The 24,481-nt window shown below is 37.8% G+C and overlaps 1 protein-coding gene across 1 annotated transcript in view; it reads left to right on the forward strand.

Moving 5' to 3' along the window:
• Positions 1 to 24,481, forward strand: part of SEMA3A (semaphorin 3A) — a gene marked incomplete at its 3' end in the record, with an annotated part of 168,768 nt that overhangs the window by 109,177 nt on the left and 35,110 nt on the right. The window contains exons 7-9 of the mRNA XM_082008722.1: positions 22,769 to 22,911; positions 24,079 to 24,193; positions 24,292 to 24,361. Of these exons, the coding sequence (XP_081864848.1) occupies positions 22,769 to 22,911; positions 24,079 to 24,193; positions 24,292 to 24,361 (328 nt within the window). The remainder of the gene's footprint in view (positions 1 to 22,768; positions 22,912 to 24,078; positions 24,194 to 24,291; positions 24,362 to 24,481) is intronic.

A 24,481-nucleotide genomic window follows, 5' to 3' on the forward strand; every position in this document is an offset into this window, starting at 1 on the left:
ATTTTTTTTTTAATTACATTGAGATTTGTGGAGTGTGATTAAATTTAAAACATATACAGACACTACAGCTAACACAGTCATGCCACAGGAGCAGATTGCTGTAGGGTGCAAGTTGGACAGAAGCTCGAGGCTTGTGGAGGCATCAGCCACACGTCAACACAAAGTAGCTACAGGACTGTGCCTTGTACAGGCTTTAATTTTTGGCTGGATTGAAGGCACTCTGGCCACCAAAGTCCAGCAGAAAGTGAATGAACAGAGCTTCCTGAGCAGGCCAGAGTTGTCAATAGTTTGGAAAAAGTGAAAAGGGTCCTTGGTATTCCAAACTATTAGGTTTCAAAATATTTCATTGTTTAACAAGGCACAATAGCTTACCTTATTGTATGGATATTACTAATCAGGGCTGTAGTTGGGTGTTTGCATGCATGGGGGAAGGGGAACAGTTTCAGAGAAAATATGGTTTTGGCTTCATGTACCAAAATGCTTTAAAATGCATCTGAGTACTCTATCCAAGTTCCACAGAAGTCAAAATTCCAATAACTTAAAGAGAATTACACTTGGCTTTAGCTATACAAGGATATGAGCATTTTAGAAATGAGAATTCATCATTTAAAAAAGCTGACAGTTGATTTAAGTGAGCCAGTAATACTAACTGTAGTTACTCTGAGTTAATTTATATTTTAATTTTTGAAGAGTTGACTACCCACTTTTGCTGTACACACTGCTTGCATCTGCACTCCTGTTTTTGAATTCACAAAGTATTTTGTTCTCAGATATTTTTCACTCCTATCCACATTATTTATGTCTGTGCTGAGGTCCAAGTTTTCTTATGTGGTTTTGTAATTTAGTGCAAAATGTTCATGCAAATTTTTAATGTGTAAGAGCAGACTATGTTTTAACAACACAGTTTCTTATTAGCTACAGTCAGGAACTTCTAGTATCATACTGGTTATCATATTAGCTGTATACATAATCCATGACAAAACCAATCCCTGACTCAAAATTAAAACCACAAAGTGCTATTGCGGACTGGATAAACAACTCTATATATATGATATATGCATTGGATATATGTACCAGATAAATGTATGAGTCTGATTTTTGTCCTGTTAAATATATTTTTTTCATAATTCATGTGGACTACTGTGAGGACAGATTTGGGTCTACCACATATCAATTCTACAGTCTGTGCTTGCCCAGTAACCCAGAAATATTGTTCATTGGTTTATTTTATTATAATAATAGACAAGATTTCTGGACTTTAGGAGACAGTAAAGCACAAGGGTTGCAGACATATCCATCAATCTTGCTACCTGGTAGAGTAATAATATGTTAAAGATAACACAACACCCACTTTTGTTGTGATAGTCATGATGAGATAAAATCCACTCATGCAGACAAAATCTGTTTTTGTGCAGTAGATTTGCACAATGACAGCTGAGTCAGGAGGATTTATGCAGTGGGAAAGCACAGCCATTGTCCATATCCCCTGTACTTCATCGCCGAAAATGTGTCATTCCTTTGTGGATTCGGTTATCAGTCTTTCAGCACTAAATGTGAGAACTGCTTTTCCCAAATTAGCACCAAGGTTACATCTGACAGGGTGCAGAAACCACAACTGCTTTGTGCTCAAGATGGGGAGGAGAAGACAGTTGCACATAAAGAGCTGACGAACCTCAAGCTCTCTAGAGTTTACGTATCGTCCAAAATGAGCAAAAAAGTAGAAAGGTAGTATTTACTGTAGCATAGGGTGAAGAGGATTTTCAAATCTAAGTGTAGATATATATTCCTGTACAGAAAGTTTCAAGCTAATTTAAAAAAGGGAAGAATCAAACTGAGGCATTTAGAAATGATTCTCATAACTGTCTATAATTTAATAGAGAATTATCCTTAAGTACATTTTTGAAATCTCTCTCTCCATTGCAACTTAATAAGTTTACATTCCTCATACGGAAAGGTTGGCTTAAAAACTGCACTACAATGCTCCTATTAAAGGCTCTAAGACTTTATTGTTAATTGCCCAGTGATAAGGTCCTGGCAGCCTTTCCACACAGTACACCTAATTTCAGCATCTAACAGGGAAATACAGAAATTACAATTGTTGGGGTTTGAAACTCTGCAAGTATGCCAGTCCTTTGATTTTTTTTTTTTTGGTCATTTGTCTTTATAATTATAAAAGAAGTTTTGTGTTTGCATGTATTTAAAGTATATTTTAGCTATAAAAGACATACTTGTAATGGAACAAGCTCATTGAAGGTTGAGGTGTACTCTACTTAAAGATCAGTATAAACTAATTTTGAACCTTAAGTTTGCAGAGCTTTATACAATTTTTTGTAAAGACATGGATTACTATGTAGTGGTGGGTTTGCTTTTCTAGTTTCTTTTTACAGTGTGCTTAGCCTCAGGTTAAAAACCACTTTCTAATGGACATATACTGAAAGCTGGGTAAGAACAGCAGTGTTGATCAAAGTTACAAAGAGAAATTCTCATCCCCATGGAGTTTAATAGCTAGATGGCGAGACATCTAGTCATAAGTCCTTGCTAGTGTTTACTTTGTTCAGAGCAGGAACTTGAAGCTGCTTTTCCCATACTAAGGCTAAGGTCAGAGCTAACAGGGTGCAGGAAACACAGTTGTTTGGTACCAAAAATGGAGAGAAGACATAAAGAGCTTGCGAACTTTTCCCAGAATTTAAATATCATCCTGAACTGGTGTAAAAGTAGGACAACATTGCACAGAGCGCTTAAGTTTTTTTGGTTTTAAGTATGAACACAGAGTTCCTACAGAGATCACAGAGCCACTTTTTGGAGATGCTCCACCTTTCATAAAGAAGTTAAAAGTTGCTGCTAAAAGGACTTTGAACTGTGCCCGGCCCAAGGGAAGGTGCTGACCAGCAGCTCTTAAAGACTGTTAAAGTCTTTTAAAGCTATTAACAACTCACAGGTTTCTAAAGACATTTCATTTTGTATAAATAATTAAACAGTCACCAAGCCAAATAAAGCAAGGGAGACTGATTCTATAGCCATGTAGTCAGGCCATTCATCTAGAAGGTAGGGAACCATACATCAGTCACTGTAGCATTGTGTATTTAATTATTGATGCAGAGTTGACCAGATGTGACATGGAGGCATTTGCAAAAACACAGTGAAGTAAGTTGGTGTTCAGGGAAGTCATATCGGACATGAAAAGCCGCAGTTCAGTGCCCCAGGCTGAATCCTGTACTTTGTTATAAGCCGTGTGCACGCTCACCCTGGACATTATTGGCTCCTCTGCAAAGTGCATGGAGTTTCTCTGCTCCGAAAGCTTTGACAGTCTTAGCTGGTCCCAATGAGGGTCAAGACTAGTTTTGAACTCTCAGAAAAAAAAATCTTGAAATTGAAAAATCATCTCCTGTCCAGCTTCACGGTAAGGAGCAATGGCTTTGATGTTACACATACATCTTACAGAGTCTTGCCTATAGGCAAACCCCATGTTTTCCTCTAAATATGCCATTGCCTCTTGTAGTTCAGAGCCATCAGAAGTTAGTGTTACTTCAAGAAAGCATAGATTAAGTCCTGCTTCTATGAACTGTTTCAGCAATAAAAAAACATGAGTAGAAGGCCTGAGCAGGTTGGAGCAGCTTCCCCTGGTGCCAGCAGTTCCCTGGTGAACGACTCGCAGCGGTTGCTGTACGTCGTCCGCGGCAGCGTTCGTGCAAGGGCTGAGGCACGGCTGGAGGCAAGGAGGCAGAAATGGCAGTGCAGTGTACCAAGGCAAATGCAGTGCAAAAACAATGTACTGAAGGCAGTTTTCAAGCTAAAGATTAGGGGAGTGGAAGGAAAGGTCGGAGCTGCTCTCATCTTCCCTGGCTTGAGCACGGGGATCTGGCCTTAAATTGTTAACATTTTGTAAAATAAATAACCATAAATATTTATTTTAAAACCAAAACAGAGTTGGGCTGCAGAAGATTTGAAAGGAAATGAAATCACAAAAGCTGCATTAAGATAGTAGTATGAATCTGGTTTGCACCCCAGAAAAGTAAGGGAATACCGGCCTCGCTCACCTTCTTACTAGACCTGGCGTTAATAGAGACTCTCAGTCTGGATTTCCAGCCTTGGCTTGGAATATCCTTGCTTTTTATGGGTTTAAACCGGTTCTGTGATATTATTGTAGCATACTTTCCATGGCTTAATTTTTAAAGTGGGGTAGTAGCTGTGCTTAGGCTGCTGGGGTTATTGTCCCTGGTAATGTTTACTTTACGGTTACATAAACAGCTGAGAATTATAGAAGCAGAGCGACTGTTCAATAAAAGAAAATGCCCTCTTAAATTTCACAGGCTCCAAGGCAGGAAGCATGGACTTGATACTCTCCTGGCATTCATACAGAATTTTAGACATTGCTTTATGTTGTTTCTGCTTATGGCAGTTTGTAGGATGTCCCAGCACTGGCAACAAACACACATAATTTTGAATATATAAGTATTGTGGAGGAATATATAGAGGAATATATGGCAAGAGAAAGACAAGATTGCAGCTACTTTATAGGGTTTTGCCTCTCTAATAAAATGTATTAAATGTGCCAAAGTGTTTAGAAATGAATATTTGTTCTCTTGCAATTACTATTGCTGAAACTTGGATGTGTTCATTTGCTGCATCCTTGAACCTGTAATTTGTCTCCAGTCACCCACACCAAACCCTTTTCCTACCTATACATACCCACTGATGCCCCCTCTTCTGTGCTGCTCCCTTGTCACCAAATGCCTTCCTAGTTTCCCACTTTCCAGCTCACCTCCTACACATTCCCAATCCAGATATACAGAAGGCACTAAAATACATGCCACCAAAGGTAAGCAGATGTGGAAAATGGCTGACCTACCAGCACAGACAGGACCCAACCATCCTGGTACCTGGGGGTTATTTCATAAAGCACACCTGAGATATTCTTGGAGAAAGAAGGTGATGGATGTTACAATAAATCTCTAGCAAGCAAAGAGCTATTTAAATAAAGGACATTAAAAAAACCCCAAACAACAGGGTATGAACTGCATGTGAATGTATTTAGTCTTCAAATTAGAAGTCTTAAACCATAAGGGGAATGGAATTAGAAAAAGCTGCCCAAAAGAAGTGAAGCAGCCTAGCTGGTTTTAAGAGGAACTTAGATAACATTATTGTGTTGTCATATAGCACACTTGCCTGACATTGCAAGGGACTGCAGTGAGTAGACCAAGAAGTCTCTCCCAGGTCTGCATTCCCATAAGTTTACAAGGGCATATTTAAATAACCTTACTAGTGAAAACACTGAGGGGACTTTTTGTTTGTGTTTGTTTTGTTGTTGTTGTTCTTTTGATGTTGTTTTTTGTTGGTTGGGTTTTTTTCCCCCCACAAGGATCTTTTGCATTTAAAACATGCATTTCTATATTTGAACAAAATTAGTCATCTAATAACTCCTATCACACAGGCTGTAGTGTAGTTTGGACCAAATTCTGCACTTTCTCGCTGCTGCTTATACAGGCATGAACAACTCCAACCCTTGAAGGAACAAAACATGCCCATATATGCAAGTCTCATTTCTCACTCTATACACCCTCCCACCCCCATTCCCATTATCTTCATTGCTAAGAATAGTAATAAATAATTTCACAGTGATAAATTCCATGTGTGACAAATGCTAATGTCACCTAACACAGTGCTAGGAAGTACTCAGAAACTATGGTGACGGTGGCATAATAATGTGAACAGAATGGCATACAAACCTCAATTTACAGGGTTTTTTTCCTCCCTTAAGCCTGTAGATCCTCATTTGAGAGACTGAATATGAATTTTAAATTATTTTTCTCATTGCAATCTAAGAAGTCTTTTCTTTACACTTTTTTATTACAACCCTTCTTTTTCCCATGGAAGAAATGTAGAATTTCTGAAATCACAAAACAATCACTTCTTTCTTAGTGTCATTACTTGATGTTTATACTGCCACTAACCTGAAATGGTTACAACTCAGGAAGCCATAGGTCTAGCTGAAAACTTGATCAGAAGATACTCATGTATTTGAACCAGTTGACTCACCCTGTCTGATAACTGCTCCTTGTATCTTTATCCAAAGTAAGAGAAGTATTTGATTCAGAAAGTAGTGAATTAGTGAATGTACTTTACAGTTCCTCCGGATATGAGAAAGATCATGAAGATGGTAGGTAAAGACAACCAGAAAAATTATAATCTCCCATCAAGTGGACTGAATGAAATTATTTTAAATCCTTCTAGGAAAGAGATCCTCCCTCTCTCTCTGGCCATAGTGTAGGCTTAGGTCATTTTCCTCACTAAATTTCAGTGCTGTGGATGAGATTTTGTTGTGGTTAGATATGAAAAACTGGTAAAAGTAGCCAAAGGATAAGTTTTGAGGCTGGAGTGGAAAAAGCGGGTAGGAAAGATGAAGCAGAAGAGGACATTCCCCTGGTTTGACAGCACATTTTGAGGACTTCCTGACACTCTAGAGAATATGACCTGGGGCAAAAACATTTGCATCAGTAAATATATTGGTCTGAACTATAGCCACAATATGCTTGGAGAAGTTAGGATACAAATTAGTCCAGGAACACCTGACTTAGGATATGTGCCTATTACATGGTTAACCGTGGGTTCATTTATGGGTTTTATCTTGGTCAGCCATATAATCCACACCAAAAAATAATAGCTGGGAGTGTAGATTAGAAGCCATGCTTTGTTGCAGTTCATACTGTGACTCTCTTTATAGAGCATATAAAATAAAAAATAATGGTGGAGCTTAGAGTGCTTTGTGCATTCTTTCCACTGGAGACCAGAGTTTGTCTGCTGCTTGTTGTACAGTTTTAGGAAAGAAGTTCCTAGCTCTCAAAACAAGCACTGTGGAATATGACCCTAGTCCCGAAAAGATCAGTGCATAGTCTCTCTCTGCACAGAGTCTTGGAAGTGATTGCCAGCTTGGGGATCTACACTCACTTATATACACTGAATTGATCTATTGGTGATGTACCTTACAATTACTAAATTTTAGGGGGTTTATGTCAGTGGTGAATATGATATCAGGTCAATGCCCCAGTAAATCCTGGTTCGGGAGGGACCTGAGAGTGCAGCCCTTCCCATCACCTGTGCTGTGACTTTTCTGGGGAGGAAATTGGATGAATGAACCAGAACAAGCTCTGGCAAGATGCTAGATGTGGATAAATTCGTGCACCTGGCTGAGTTGCTTTTTATAGACATAGCTTTAGATGAACAAATCTGAATCTCATCTGCCACCTCCAGCCACAGGAGCTGTGTAAAGACCCAGCTGCATGAGTACACTCCAGGAGTCACATTCTTGGTCTTGCATGTCTCCAGCTCTGTACCCTTCTCATACTGAATAATAAACAGCAGCAACTGTCTGATGACCAGTAGTCCCACCGATATGCTCTGTTCTCTCAAAAATTTGGTGTTTTTTTTTTTTTTTAACTAAGAAGGATTGTTTCTTTGCTTGTATTTATTTCAGTGGATAACTTGTAGAGTTGGCAACAGACAGCTTTTAAAGTAATGGTCTGTTTACATAAGGTTTCAAACAGTATGTAGCTCAAGCAGTGGTAGCTGTGGCAATAATCACTACTAGAAAGCTTTGTGTACTATTTTCAGGTAATAGGTGATTAAAAGGACCGTACATATCTATACATATATGTATAAATATAAACACATCACCCACATGCATCTGTTCATAGTGTTCCTCTCCTCTTGCCCTGGAAAAGAACTTCAATAGGAAAAAAAAGGTAATTTGTCCAGGACAGGTGTAGTGTTCAGGTTCCAAGGCTGCACTTTGCTTTGCTTTTGGTGTAGGCTCCATTTTAAATTACACAACATGGGTTTCTTTGTAATTATTATTTTTACAAAGATCCAAATCAGCTTAAGGAAAAAGAAAGTTCGTATTAGGTGGCCGGATGCCAAAACCAAAGCCTATGTGTTACAGGACTTGCAAATTCAAGTCGGTTTCCATGATCTCTGAGATCTCTACAAGGGCTCATCCCAGCTCTGACTCTTGGAAAACACTGACTTTTAGCTACCAAATTATGTCTTCGTTCCTGTTCGCAAAAGTAACGAACCAGCTTTTCAAAAGTTAAGCAGAAATCTGCTTGTAGGGAATTATTCTGCAGAATAAAAATCGATTTAAACAAAGCTGGAATGGGTCTGATACGGGCCCCTTCTCTGGGATATGACATACATCTGAAATTTTTTTTTATGTTCTTGTGTTGTTTTTTTTTTTCCTCTTCTGCTCTAACCATCAATTTAATGAGTGTTGACCCTGTCAATACCAATTTCCTCTTCTCAGGCCACCACGTTCAGAGTTTGGTGGGCATTCAATAGAGATTTACTGTTGACTGGGTAATTTGAGTTCATGTGTGTGGTGAAAAATTAGTGAGGAGAATTACCCAGAAAAGTGGATGCCATGACAATGCATGTCACCATGGTGTGACCAGCTCTGCTGACACAGGTTTCAAAAGCTCTCCCCCTGTGAAAATGGGGCCTGTTTGCAAATTAATTAGTTTCTGGCAGCAGCTTGATTGTTGACCCAAAGTTTGTAGAGTGGAAAAACAATCAGATTAGTGTGTTCAATATAAAGGCCCAGCGCAGCACTCAAGTGCAGTTTGCCAAACTGTTGAAGCTGTGAATAGAGTGAAACAAATTCTTTTTTGAGAAGCCAAGGCAAAGGTTAAGTGTGATGTGACTAGAGCACGCTGGCCGCAGGGTGGTGGGGGAGAATTAGAGGTTTCAGCCACACGAAAACAGAGACTGCTGAGCAAGTTGCATTGAATTTAATGAAATTCACAGTTCAGACGCAAAAGCGTTTGGCAATGTTTTAGCCTGTGTTAAAGGGAGAAATCAGATGGCTTTGTTTTAAGAAGTTTTCTTTGTACAGTCATGTGGGACACCAGAGATTGAGCCTCTAAAGGGTATTAGAGACACTTCCTGAGCCTCCATGCTGTTTCTAAGCACCTGCAGACTTTGAGGTTTGTACCAGTCCTCCCCGACCCCACCACACACTAACTCCCTTTATCTCTAATTATTCAATCCAAGGCTCCCATTCATCACTTCCAACATTTGGGCAGGTTTCTTCTTTTAAATAGTGCTGGTGCCGTGACTCAGGGGCAAACCTATTAGAAATCAACCTTGCAAATAGGTAGACTAGCTAAAACTAGTTATTCAGGTAGTGAGACGAAAGTTAGATACCAAAAAATACCACAGGTCAGATCTTTAGCTGATATAAATGATAATATCCTTAGTGCAGCCAAGAAAGATCTACTGATTTCTACTCACTGCAGCGCTCAGCTCATTTCATTAATATGCTTTATTTCTTCAATTTTTTTAAATATAAATCTGCCCTTCAATTTATGGCATTCACTGTTATTTCTGCCCTTATAATATTTTCTTCACATCAAACAATCGCTATGCATTTTTTAAATTACTATCTTCCCAGTATGACAATAGAAAGAAAGAAAATTCCAACAAATGTGGAGGAGACCATGTTCATGGGCAGTTGATATAGTCTTCTCTTGAGCCAATGTCTTCGTCCTGTTGTCTTGGTTCATAATACGACAGAACCAGGGGAATGGGAGGACAGTGCAGCTCAGTTGAAATATGAAGGGCTCCAGCATCACATAGCCACCACCCCGTCAAGTAACTGAGATGTTCAGCACACCCAGCAGATAATGATGTGAAGATACAGCCCCTTAGCCTGTTCCTACCTCTGTTCCCCCATTCCATAGAATTACAACTGTTAGTCTGCAAACTACGCAAACTTTGTGATTTGTTCTTGGTAATGGGGCTGAACCTAACCCCCTTTACACTAACATTCCTGAACCGTGAATTGCTTGTCCCAAAAGGCATTCAGTGTTGCTTGCAATTAACACAACTGATTGCTCAAAGCCGGCACCTGATGTGGCATGTAGCCAGCTGGAAACATAATTGGCTCCTTAGATGGAGAAACATCCACTTCAGAGCAGAGTTTGCGATGACAGAGTTGTTAGTTCAAAGTAAGCCAGGTATGTGAATACCTGGACTATACATTAAAATCTCAGCTAGCACTAGACACAGCTGAATTAAGTTGCAGACTCAATGCCTCCCTTTCTCTCTGTTTCCGTAACTTCCCCTTCTCTTTGTTGATGAAATTGTGTAAATTCCAGTCTGAATGCTTGTAAGGTTAAGTAATTGCTTTTGTTCTTTGGGTTATTTAATTACAAATCTCAGTAGATGACAGGTCCTCTGCACTAAAGGAAGACATCACATTTGCACAGTTACAGAATCCCAACACAAATGTGTGTGGCAAATCAGTGACTGCAGATTTATTCATGCCCTCTGGGACCTGCACTGCCTTTTCAGCTTAGCATGCAATATGATTTAAATTACAGCTTGTGCAGAGCTGTGTCTTGGGATTACACTCCATGTTTCCAACTGTTTATAGTTCAGTGAGCTTTAACCTCTGTGATTCCGAAAATTAAATAATGTCACGGCTGATATCAAACTGATGGCTGGTACTAGGTTGCTAAATACTGTCTTGTGTTAAAAGCCTATTTTTACAACAAAGTAGAAACACCAATATATTTAAAACACTGATAACATTCAGGTAGTTCAACAGCCCAATTCAAAAGTCACACTAGCAAAGAATTGCAAAGCTAATATTAAGCTCCATTCTCAAGGATATATTTGGACTTCTGTATTTAGCAGAGTTATGGCTGTTGACTTTACTAGAGCAGGATTGGGCCTAAAGCAATACTTTGTGACTAGGTAGGCATACAGAGCATGTAAGATCAAGAAGTGTAGATAAAGCATCTGTTCTAGTTAAATTCAGATTTGTTAATTCCTTGCAGGTTTTATAGTTTCATTATTTCTGAAATACTATGATATATCAAATCTTAAATCTTGAAGACCTTTTTGTGCTGTAGGTCATCTTAGTATTTCTGTAGCCTTTCAACAGAGGAGGAGAGAAAACACCTAGTTAAAAACCTGTATATTTAATATGACCTGTAATTTCCTAGCAGATTGGTTTTCATCCTTTGCAGGGTTTTAATTGATGCAAAAGATTTTAGTGATTTTTCTTCATTTAGTTCTGCACACCTGTGTTTCCAGGATAGTTACTGTTCCAGTCCCAGTTGAGCAACTTCACTGGGTTCCTCCTCAGGTTCCACCAGGCAACACCTGCAAAACAAAAGGGCGAAACAGATGTCACCACCAGAATCATTTAGCCCAGAGAGCCTTATTCATGACTGTGGTGTAAGGAAGAGAGGACAAGAAGAGAAAAGGACAAATGGGAGAGACAAATGGATACTTATTTTTCACTTGTAACGGTAGCATGTTTGACTAAATAACAGAGAAAAAAAACAAAGAAGGCCCAAATATCCTATTTGCAGAATTGCAGTTATCAGATATGATGGACAGATCACAGACACACCAAAAAAGCTTGACAAATGGTTCCTCATTTGATGCCTTTAAGTTTTGTCTGCAATAGATCCTGAACTTCCTATTTTGCTTCATTGCCAAAGTGGTACTTCTTTTTCCCCTCGATCTTTGAAGCACCCTATATCACTTATCTCAGACTTCAATGCCTAGCTTTTAGGTTTCAAAGCGGTGTCAAAAGTATCCCACCCCTTGCTATTCTATTGGATTCCATGGACTTATATAAATCTATCTTTGTTGAATAGCCGGCTGTTAGATTTGATTTTCTAAACATGTAGCTAGGTGCTTTTACATACCATACAGTAGAAAAGACATAGTAAAGTTTATGGTAACATTTAAGATATGTCAGAGTATACAGGTATTCACCAGCTCATAGAGGATAGTCAGAAGCAGTGAATGCCTCAGATGATGTGACTGTACAGATAAATGACTATATTACTGAAATGTGGTAACATTGCTTTTACAAATCTCAGTTTCTGTCTCAAAAGCAGCAGTGTTGTCTGAAAGTCGCCATATCCAAAAGACTGCTGAGAGTAACCCACCAAAATTGAACTGCCACCTGATATGCCTTTTTTAGTTCTTTCGCCCTCTGTTCTCAGATCAGGTGGCTAGAGGCTGAATGTTTCACATATTGCGAAGGTGAGATGTTTTGTAGCGTTATCAGGGAAAATTACCTCTTTCAAAGGCAAGGGTTAAACTGTAAATCTTTGAGACCACCATCCAGCAGAATTTGATATTTCTGAGCACTTAGGGCTGCCACAAGCATAGTAAGCAAATGAAGACAAAATAGTTCCCTTTCTGATTTACCTTTTGAAGTGATAGTCTGGCCTCTGTATTTGTTAAATTCCTGGATTATGGAAAGGAGTATTTTTAACATATGTTTATATATAAAAATTTCATTTCCCGTTTGTAAAGATTTCTGTTCAGGTAAGTGCAGCAAGATTTGTAGGAATATTTTATTAGATGAGTTGGTATAAGAAGAAACCAGATAACCTTTCAGAGACAGCGCTTTTTTTACAGATGATCATTCAGAAAAACAGAAGTTATTTTAAAGACTGGATTACATATTTTTCCCATTCACTCCACAGTTCTTATGAAATATTTGAAAGCATTCAGTGATAATACATTATCTGTGAATATGGCCATACATCTGATGATTGGTGTTTATTGATTCTTTTACTGCTGTTTGAGCAAAGTTCAATACCCTTATAAATAGTTAAAAGCGTTCCACTGATGTCAGTGAGATTAATCATATTTCCTGAGCTCCATGATAACATTTGACACACTGTAAAATCTGACAGTCATGGGGCACAGCTCTCTTCACTTACCCACCCCTTCGGTCTCTGTTTCCTATTCTCCTCTTTCTCTAAAGGAACTTCCACTTAAAGGTAGAAAAAGCTCCATGAGAGGGAAAGGTGCAAAACCTTCCTATGAGAAATTTTACATGGACTAGTGAGTCATCAGCTTTTTTCATAAGATTGTGTAAATGGGTTGTCATTATTAATACTCAGTTCCACTCCATATTTGACATACTTTCAGCTTTATTTTTTTTTTGTCAGACCTGTCAGTAGAAAGCATTCTTTAAAAAAATGTTCCATGGTTTCCCATTTATTATAGGACCTGTATTTTTTTACTGCATTTCATTCTTTTATTACTTTTTAAATACTTCTGCTAAACTTTCTGCTAATTCCTCTCACTGTATCATCACAAGCACATGTGCTGCTTATTCCTTCCTCACTGCTTTTAAAAAATGCTAAAATTTTGAGTCTGATACAACGTTATTCCAAGAAGGTTTCCATTCTTAAAAGTCATGGTAATTTCATCAAATATTTCTGAAATGTTGTCAACGAAAAAAAAAAAGGAGGATTTGCTTGTACAGAATAAAAGTACATACCAGTTAAACAGAGTATAAGGAGAACAACCTGCAAACAGAGCAGTGCAAAAGGTAATGTTGCAAGACTCTTCTATTTCAAGCAAACCCATGGTTTTCATCACACCTGTGCTATCAAGTACTTTCTCTTTTTTTCTTCTTTTTAATGAGCAGAACTAAGTTTCACACCATCAATAAACTAGTACATTATTTCAGTTGTATACAAATCCTATTAATACCTTATGCTGACTGAAGCTAAATTAAGTTGGAATCACATATTATGTTCACATGACTACTGAACGAGGTTGTCACAACTGATGCTATCACACTGAATACCTAAGGTTGTGCTGAGGGGTTTTGCTTCTGCTTACAGATGCCTTACTGCATTTTATGTTGCTGTGCTACGCTGACAGATCAGTTAAAACCAGTCATTCACCCAGGCCTTTTTTCAGTCTTTGCTGCCATCCCTCATTAATCTTACTTTAATGGATTTTGTGTCAAGTTGCTTTACACTAGCTGTAAAAGTTAATTACAACAACAAAACCTTTTTCATAGTTTGACAAAATGACCTTGGTTTTGTGGCCAAATCTAAAGGATTTAACAAAGAAATTAAATTACAGGGGATTGGATATGTTAGGAAATTGCTACAGGAGTGTTGTCTGCTGGATCACTCCTTGGGAGCTGGCTTGAGCTAATGATCATTTCCCGATGAATGATCATCCCTCACTGAGAATTGAAATGATGGTGGAGTCCTGTCCAGTTTTTTGACGTGATGTCTAGGAGGAAATTGTTTTTACAGCTACACAGCTCCTTCCACACACTTCAAATTGAACCTGGCAGTACAAAATTTGGAACTTTTCTTCCTATTTTGAAAATAGATTATTTCTGACATAAAGGCCATATTTGTTCACATTGTAGGCAGGAAAAAAGTAATATATGTGTGCACAAATGGTCCTGCTAGAGACAGGGTTGTGCACTGCATGGAGCTGACGGAGAAATCTTAAAGAGTTTAGGAGTCAGGAGATATATGGAGGCTGAAGACATACTTGTCAAGCCACTGTTGTTTGGGGTTTCATGCTTTTGCCAATCATGCTGCTGAAGGCTGTCCCACTTTCCCTACAGTGGAATGTGGTTGCCTTGTTAATCCCTAGCTCTTCCTCACACTCAGCCAGGGACATGTCTCCTGCAACGTGCTGCATCAGGAGTTTGGCTGACAATGTTGCTGCAGAGAGCTCTCTTTGACTTCAGGACACTTTCTTACCCTCTAATTTCCAAGTTGCAAAGAGGAAGAATATTCCACCCAGACATAATCACACACCTATCAGCATTCTGAAAAGCCTGAGAAAATCACATTAGTGATTTTAGAGAGACAGGAGAGGAACAGGTTTGGTCTCTGAGTTTTGGGTCACCTACCATAAACTGCCTGGGCATCTCCAGGGACTTGTGCTCCACCTGTGAATCTTCAGAGCTTACAAGAGGCCTGTAGCATGGCTCTGATTGCCAAAAGTGTGTAACACCCCAAATCAGAAACATCTTTTTGTCTTCAGTGCCTCCATGCTCTACTTCCTCCTCTAATACATCACTTTTTAACATAAAGACTGTGATAGTTAGTTTTTGTCACTCATCCAGAGCTCTAAAGATGTAGGTTACACAGTCAAGGCACAGGCTTTTCAGTGTTTTTATTTCCAAGCATCAATGTCAAAAACTTCAGATAAATGATCGAGATAGGAAGAAACAGGCTCTTAGCTGGAACTCTCGTTAGCTTTTTCTGCAGAGAGGTTAAGAAATACAGAGAATTGAGATTAAAATATTCCTAAATGGAGACAATATCCTGCAAGGCTTTCTCTCTGTTCGGTGAAGGACACTAGTTTTCTCAGTTGCCCAATTATTCTCTCTGAGGGACAAGTAAATCAGTTTAAAATTAATTGTGTTGATAGATATACAACACCTTAAAACATAGTGAGCAATGGAAAAGAGGTGTTAATTTTGGTTGTTGTTCTGTAAAGACATAATAATCACCTCTTTTAAATTAAATAGGGTGGGTAGATCATAAGCATTGTTTTGTGAGAAATCTAATTTATGTTGAGAATTAAGCTATAATTTTACTGAACTTTCGCATTCACTTTTCTTCACCATATAATTAGTCATTACAGGGAATCAAAACTATTGTTGTCTCTTTAGAACAAAGGCTTCAGCAACTGATAATTGCATCAGAGATCAACATTTTCTTCCTTCTCCTTCCTGAATGCGCTAAAAATGTTACTCCCAAGAAACAGTCATACCGAGTTACGCCTCTAAGGCAGAGGCGGAGCAAGAGATCTCTGGGTGGTGGCACTGCCTGGAGATTTCAGCCTTGCCTGGCTACTCAGAGGCTCATTTACACCACTTTAGAGGTGTTAAGTGCCACAAATTCAAGTTATGCTCCTGTTAAGCTCATTTGGTCCCGCGGCTCTGGGGAGGGAGCCGGCTCCTCTGAGCTGCTGCAGGCCCGCCCCTTCCGGCCCGCCCCTTCCGGCCCGCGCCTGACTCCTCCGGAGGTGCAGCCAACGCCTCAGTCCCCTGCCAGCGGGGTGGCCCTGCAGAGTCCTGCATTTCTCATAGCTACCCAGCCAGTGTGAGCTGGTATGCCTCAGTATGTTTCTCGGAACTACAGTTGCTTTTCTTTGCTTTTTGCCCCAACTATAAATCAGTAATTCCTTAAAAAAACCCACCACTTAATTCAGATTTAATGTCACTCACAATAAGAATGATTTGGAGGTGACACTCGAGGTCAGAGCACTGAAAAGCCACAACGACTAGATTCCAGTTGCCGTGTATGTAAGAGTAACACTGAGGTATGGACGAATTTACACGTATAAAAGGATTGTGCATCTTTTTTTATGTGTGTCTTTTTGCTTGTTATGTTGCTGTTGCATCCCTGTATTGGAATGGTGGAAGTGTGATGCATTAGTATTATTTTTAATACCTTTCATCCTTGAAAATCTATAATCTCTTTATGTCACAAGAAAATTCACGCAAGTCACCACTGAAACTGAACAGCCGGATTCTGTAGCGAGGAAGATTTTTCTTCTCAATTATGAAAAGAGTGTTAAATCAGGAAAAAAAATAAGACTATGTATGCAGTTGAAATTACAAGAAGCCTTAGCTAAACCTTGAACTTATTAGCTCATATTATAATATGTACCAAAATTGCTTTTACTAGTGTTTGAAAAATTAAAAGAAAAAAGGGATATGACTTCTAAGAAGGAGAAACTAATTGTCATAGCTAACACACTATTTTAAGATCATCGTTCCTCAGCATCAGTCTGGCTTGACTCAAAGACAAACTGCTTTATAAATATCATGAGTCATTAAAACTCTTTCTGTTGAGAATTTCCATTGCAGTATCAATGGGTGACCAAAGTGCTTCTTTCCCTGTGACAGCTGCTAACATCTCAACCATGCATGGGCTGCGTGCCACACATCCACCTTCACCTACCCATGGCTTTGAAAATAGTGTCTTTAAATCACATCTCTACTCTGCGGTCTGTCCTTGGTACTGTCTTCTATGTCAGCACGTGACAGTAAGTTACCAGAAAACCATCATATTAGGTCCCTAATAACCACAAGCCGTCCCTTGTGCAAAGAGCATTCCCACCTTGAGGATGTGGTCCAATGCCATCTGTGTTGTTGAAGGGCTTCACTGTTAGTAATGAATCCATGAGAGCTCCACTGTGTTTGCCAGAGTCATTGGCAACAAGAAGGATGTGAAAGTTGAAGAATTAAAATGAAGGGACTTTGGAAGAACACCACTAAAAGCTTTGGTGTTTTGTAAACTACATTCAAGTGTGTAAAACCACAAACCAGCTTAGGTCTCTCATCACCATATATTAAAAGCTTTGTCCTCTGCTGACCTTGCTGAGAGCTCCCATGGCAGACAGCTCTGCTGTGTACATTTGTGATTGGTGCTGCAAGTCCTCTTCTCTGTGGGTAGTAGAGCTCACTGTGATTTCAAGTTCAGATTTTCTGAGGATAGTGCTTGCTTCTCTGTGCTGTGTCTCAGTGGATGGGCACTGTATGTATTCATGAAGTCCTGAGTAGCTGTCTATTTTTGTTGTTAAATTTTTAATTTCGGCTTCCCTAGTCTTGTTCTTCTCCTCAGGGCCCCAGTCACCCTCCAGTACTTTTCATTAAATTATAGCAATTGCAGTTTTACTGAGCATAAAATTTCCCTAGTTTCCTAGAATTTTCTTTCTGTGAACTGATAAATTAGTCATTTTGACCGTAAATATACAATAATAGGGCCATCCAGTTCAAACTCTTACAAAACATTTCCTGAGAGAACTGCCCTTTTGCTCCTGTCAAATGATGAAGAGATGACCCCAGCTTCTGTTCCTTCAGCTGACTCAATCTTGACAGCTAAAGGTAATTTCTGAGCCTTCAAGTTTATAGATCTTCATTAAAATGCTAATACAATTCAGTTAGAAATCCAATTTCTGAATTTTATTGTTATTGGAGGGGGTGTTTGTGCAATTGTTGCTGCAAAAGAGTAACATTTGTAAAAGAACCAATGCAGATTGATTTTCCTTCACTTTTTCTGAACCTGAAGCGCTGAGACAAGCAAAACATGTTTCCATTACTTAACTAAGCAAACAATGGCATATAAATCACAGAGGCAGCTGGACCAAGGTGTCGTTTTCATAAAGAGCCAGATTTCTCATGAAGGACAGTTTAATGGGCTGCTGCCAATGAAATGTCTGCAGAGGTGGTAATTGCAGGAGGGCACACAAAAAGTGGCACTAGAAAGGTGTCGTGTGGGAGCTGAGAAATAGCCCTACAGCCAAGACAACTGGAAAAAGGAGACTGAAAAAGGTGTGTGCTTTAATAATTTGCTTCTTGAGGCTGATTGTTTTAAATAAAAATCTACATTTTTATTTTTAGCTTGTTCACATTGGCTGCAAGATCAGAGAAGTGTTTTTAGCTGTAATTTTATTTTGATCATGTTTATGCTGTGGCTTTGTTTCTCCTTTGATCGTGCTTAAACATGTTTCAGACATGTTTGTTTGATGTATGCTGTTTTTAAAGCACCCTTCTACATTGTCTGCTTGTGTTTTTTTAAAGCAATGAATCATTGCAAAATATTTGCCTTCAAATTATTTCTTAAATTCATTTTCCCAAAACATGCTTTCTGAACTTTTAGCCAATGGGGGACTGCTTTTAAACAAGAAAGCGTTGAACTGTTATAACGGCATTTTTGAGCACTTCATGGATTGGAGGCAGTTCTAGGGTCACAGCATACCTGATAATTCATACGCAGAAATTTGAAGTCATCCTATGTATGCACAATAGCTGCAGTGCACCAACTTTTACAGTTGTTACTAGTGGGTTTGGATCAAAGTACCACTTTCCAATTAGTAAAATTTTCTTGAAGTTCATTCCAGCACTTCTTTTGTGGCTGTTGAATGTATGAAATAGGTCAACCCTGACTGAATTATTTTAAATGTCCCATGGGCACCCCTTGATATTGGACCTGTTTAATTTTGCAGGGTAAGGCAAGGCAGTCTCAATACTTGAACATACACATTCATGGATGACATTCTTTCTTTTGCTGCATGGGTGAGCAATTAGGAGAGTCAAGGAGAAGTCCCTCATCTGTGGACAACATCTCCCTTCCCTTCCTCAAAGAGCAATATAAAAATGCTACATAGTCCATGGAGACCACTGTGTTGCATGACTGCTGGCCATCTGGCTGATTGATTCATGACGACCCTAAGCAGTTAGTTGTAAGCATGGTCTGAAGCCCTGGAGTTAAATACAAGTGTGCATCAAGCCTCAGACAAGTCAAATAGCTCTTCCACTAATGAAACAATAAAGAACACACTAAAGATTACTAGTTCACACCACCCATTTCTTAGCTTTATAACCTATGAAATTATCAACCACATTTCTCTTCCTCTCTCCACACGTATAATCATGATGTTGCTTTTATGATCATTATATTCATTTGGAATAGAAATTCGTCTATTTCTATATGCAACAGAACACATGTAACCTGTTCTTCCTTTATTTGCTTCATTGCATAGACATAGATCTGTTGTATGAAAGAGACAAAACACCACCAGGTAACAAGAACAAGAGTCCTATAACATGAAGAACCGCTCTTTTATCGACTAAAACATATCGATTTAACCAGATGGCATAACAGTCTGAGGATTGCTCACTAAGAAACACCAGTGTTATTCAGCAAAAACTGTTCCATGATGTACAATGGATGTGTTCTAATATGAGGCTGACTGCTTTATTTTCAGGGATGTAGTTAGGTTTATTAATTAGTAATTGAAAATCTGAATTCATCCCAGATGAACACTGGTAAAAAATGTATACAAAACATATTCTCATGTGGTCTTGCTATGGCGTTATTTCTATCTGCCTGCCTCACACCCCTCCCCTCTGCTACCACACTGACAGAATTATTTTAAACATACATTTTCCATTTCTTAAACTATTTTTCTATCATTCTTGTATCAGTCATGCTTTAATACTAGACTCTCTTACTGCTTCTAGGTTCACTTGCAAAATTGTGAGAGGGAAAGAAAAGAATAATAATATGTTAACCGAGGGCAAGTTTATATAACCTGTACTATATCAGCAATATTATTGACTGAAATGGGACTCCCCACAGTATCTTCATAGGCCAATGTAAAGTTAGATTTTTGATGCCTGATAATTTAGTGATTTATTTTAGAATTTGATATCTTGTGATTTACAAAACCCATTGCGCTAGAAACAAATCATTCGACCATTTGGGAAAGTATTTAGGTTTTGGTTGAATGGGTTTTTTTACCCTTTTCATTAAGACCTTAAGATTGTAAAAACAGTGTATTCAGACAAGAGTTTCTCCAGATCCAGTAGCCCGGAACAGTGTCTATTAATGGGTATCCTCTTTCTGTGATGTATCCTTCCACAGGCTGCAATGCAGAAATTTTCAAGCTGCAGCCTTGTGTTTCTTGTGATACAAGTTGCATTCAAAGCCCTGGTAGATCATACATAAAATAACAGATGTTTACCATGGTACAATATAGTCTCGATATTATTTATCTTGCGTTTCGTGTCAGTGTAACTTGAAGGCTGTTAAATGCTTGTTACAAAGACGGGAAGTGAATTTAGTAGCTTAAGTTACTAGGGTTTGGGGTGGAGAGCTTAGGCTGCTTACAGATTTTGATATTTTCAGATGTCTAAAAAGATTTATTTTAAAACACAACAGGTAATAGACACAGTTCCACAGAGATTTCTTCTGTGGCCTATGTTGTTCAGCATGTTCATAAATAACCTGAAAAAGAGGTTGAGCCGTAGGATGAGAAAATTTTTCACACGATACTAAGTTATTCAGCATAGCAAAACAAAGGAATACTGTGAAGAATTACAAAAGGAACTTATGCAACTGAGTAGCTAAGCAATCAAATGACAAATTAAATTGTTCTTGATGAATGATGTAGTGATAAACCATAGGGAAAACCATGAGGAAAACATGCCTTTCTTAACATATCAAACGATGGGCTGTGGACTGAGCATTACCAATGAAGACTGAGATTCGGGTGGTTACAACAAGTTCCATGAAAATTTCAGATTACTGCTCAGGAACTGTCAAATCCATCTTAAATATCAGGAATTAATAGAAAAATAACAGAATTCAACAAAGACCATTGCTACAGCCCTTGTATAAGAGCACAATTCATCCACATCTTGAATACTGTGGGTATTTCTAGTACAGGAATTAAGAGGCACAAAATGAAGTTAGTAAGATCAATGTTCAAAACATGAAATCAGAAGTAGATCTTGGTTCATTAGATTGTGTACATGAGGAACAAATTCCAAAAGAACACTATGAATGTTGGAAAACTTCATGGATTCAAGAAGAGTCTAGGCAGATAACTGGATGAAAAATCTGTTGAGAGTTACTAAGCACATAGAAAGGAACTAAGCTCAAGGACTCAGCTACACTAAAAATAGTTAGAGGAAGGGAGATTATTCTGGGAGAGTATTATTTGTACACCATATTCTTTCTTTATCACAGATAATTACTCCTGGACAATGTTGGAGTCTGTATATCCATCTAAGTAAACCTTGGTCTAAGCCAGTATGATCATTCTTGTGTACTGTGTATATACACACACACACAGAGTATATGAGAATATATACACACACACACACAAAATTATGCAGTATGTGCTCATATAAGAGAAGCATCTAAAAACACATATATGCATATATATAAAAATATATCAAAATACGTTGCTTACAAACACTGCCATCCTTAATAAGGCAATGGGTTTCACAGGACAGCTAGTGCAAACTGGCAAAACAAAGTACAGTTCATTATTTCCATGACTATATAGCAATAAACATACACTGAAAAGACGTTAATGCCTGACACTAAAGTAGCTTCTAATTTCACATAGGAACAGGACTCTGAGTAGTTAAATATAGTTCACAGTTAATTATCCCAGCAGGATGTAAAATGGTTATAAAACAGATTGGTAAATCTGTTGGATATGCCTTCTTTTTTCCAAATATAGTGAGAGATACCAGCTGAAGTATCTCTATAAAATACAGTGATGAGCCAGATTCACCACTGGTATGAATTTACTGTTATTATTTCTGTAAAATTCTCTCCCAAAACTTCTTTCCACCGTTTTTTACATAACTGATCAGTATGTCTGCATTTTATCTATCTTTATAAAATGCATCATGTTGATAAGATACAGCATGTTGATGTATCTTCTTTATCACCAAATAATGTTGTCACTCTAATTGCCAAGAAATAAAGGTTTTCTCTGAAAAAAAATTCTTTAAAAAAAAGGCAAGACACAGTATTTCAAGAACTTGAATAGGAATTCACAAACATATTTCTCTTCCTAAAATCAGACAAAAATGTTGGGGTTTAGGGTATCATAGTGTGGAAGTAGACAATATCAATCAAAACTCTATTTTTAACTTGAATTTTTTTGACAGTAACACATTAATACTTTTCTAGATGTAAAATACTTACTTTATATATTCTTCATTATTGCTAAAGTTAGGAATATTACATTTGTCTCAATAATTCTCTGATTTTATGTGTGACACATACAGAAAGTTTATTGACCAAAATGAAAACATTCAAACAAAAAGAATGTCAGTAATAAATACATGTAATTAGAAATCCATGCTGTAATGTTATACAACCATTTGTAAAGAAGTTTCATGAATGTTTAATTGCTCCAATAATTATTTAAGATCTGTTCATTAAATATGTGTAGCAAACACCTCTATGTATTAAAGATAAGAGGAATGTAAATACCTGTCACATGTTAATCGTTAAGGATGTACCTAACATAGATATATTTGCCATTTGATGCAAAGATTGATTCTTGGGAAGCAAAATCACAATTCATTTATATAAGGAAGTCAAGTGATTCATTTCATGGAGTAGTAACATGCACAACGGCATTGTCTTCTCAGATCCTAGATTTATTAGTGCTCATCTGATACCAGAGAGTGACAATCCAGAAGATGACAAAATCTATTTCTTCTTCCGTGAAAATGCAATTGATGGAGAGCACACTGGAAAAGCCACTCATGCCAGAATAGGGCAGATCTGCAAGGTAAAATGATTATTTCGTTGTGTGATTGTGTGATTGAGGACACTTTGAAAGTTATTTTAGGAAGTGCATTTTCTTACCTGTAAACTATTCAGTATTAACACTGGTATTTTACTAAAGCAGAGATCATCCCAAGTGAAAAATAGGGGATAACACACCCAAAAGTATACTATTCAGTTGTTCTCTGTTTGGGGAAGCTTCACAAACTAAGATGTTTTGTTTAAAAAGTCATAGGCATCTTCTGAGGCTTAGAATGTGTCTGCAAAAATGAGAATCTTTTACAGGAAATGTGATACTTCCAAGTAGGCCAAAAACATTTGAAGAATTTACGTTTTAAAGGAATGTTAGTACCTTTCCATTCCCACATCAGTGAAAATCTTTAAAACAGAGGCAAAAGAAGATTTAACAAAACAGTTATTTAAGCTTAGCTGTAGAAATTGGCAACCATTCAGAAGACCCTTAATGACCGCAGATTGAATCATTCATCCATGCTGATAAACATCTAAATATTTTTCTGACAGTCTTTTTAAAAGATTTCTGCAAATTAAATTATATTAATAAATGTTGTAACTTTGGCAATTATGATGTTTACAGTAAAATTTTATGTTAATCCATAAGCATAATTTCAGTTTATCTCTGCAAATCCAGAGGTAGCTGCTAGAAAACCAATTACCCCATAAGTATGGAGGCCTTGGTGCACTTTATTCATAAGTTTTGCCACTGTACAACTGATACCACTGTTCTGGCATTTTTATCTACTTTGTTCACTTGCAACTTGCATTTCTACTTTGTTGCTACCCAGTTAAGAGTCATAAACCCCTTAAGCTTTATCAGGACATGTCAGCGTGAGAGCTCTGGAATAAAATATTCTGCCTCTCTTGTCTTTCTCCAGTGTTATATGATGTATTACAATATATAAAGAGGTTGGTTTTTTTTTTTTTTTTAATTATGTGCTATTATGAAATATGTCGCAATACAATGTAAATTAAAAGTGTTTCAGAATTAATGTCTTTGAAAACATAATGCTCTTGTATGTAGAACGTGAATCCTTTTCTCTGTTTTCTTATAAGTAGCATCTTGGTGGTTATTTACTGTATTTTGTCTGTACTCTGCTGATTCTTCAAAGAAAGATTGTTACTAGATATTAATGCAAAATACTTTTGTCATTAGAATGACTTTGGTGGACACAGGAGCCTTGTTAACAAATGGACAACTTTCCTCAAAGCACGTCTGATTTGTTCTGTGCCAGGACCCAATGGCATTGACACGCACTTTGATGAACTACGTAAGTGGCAGAAATGGCTTTGAATACAGAAATGTTGTCAGTTATTATCCATATGAATTTAACTTCATTTTCTTTTCCATCTCTTGTTATTGTTACAGAGGATGTGTTCCTAATGAACTCAAAGGACCCTAAAAATCCAATAGTCTATGGAGTGTTTACAACTTCCAGGTATAGAACATATCATTTTACTTGCATGGAAACTTGTGTGGCTGCTTGTTTTAAATAGGTCTCTTTGTTAAAAATGTTTTTAAGAAACACAAAATTTTCTTAACCTTTGAACTGAGAAGT

This window comes from Phaethon aethereus (genome assembly GCF_964289735.1).
Source record: "Phaethon aethereus genome assembly, chromosome: 1".
In the NCBI taxonomy this organism is placed as follows: Eukaryota; Metazoa; Chordata; class Aves; order Phaethontiformes; family Phaethontidae; genus Phaethon; species Phaethon aethereus.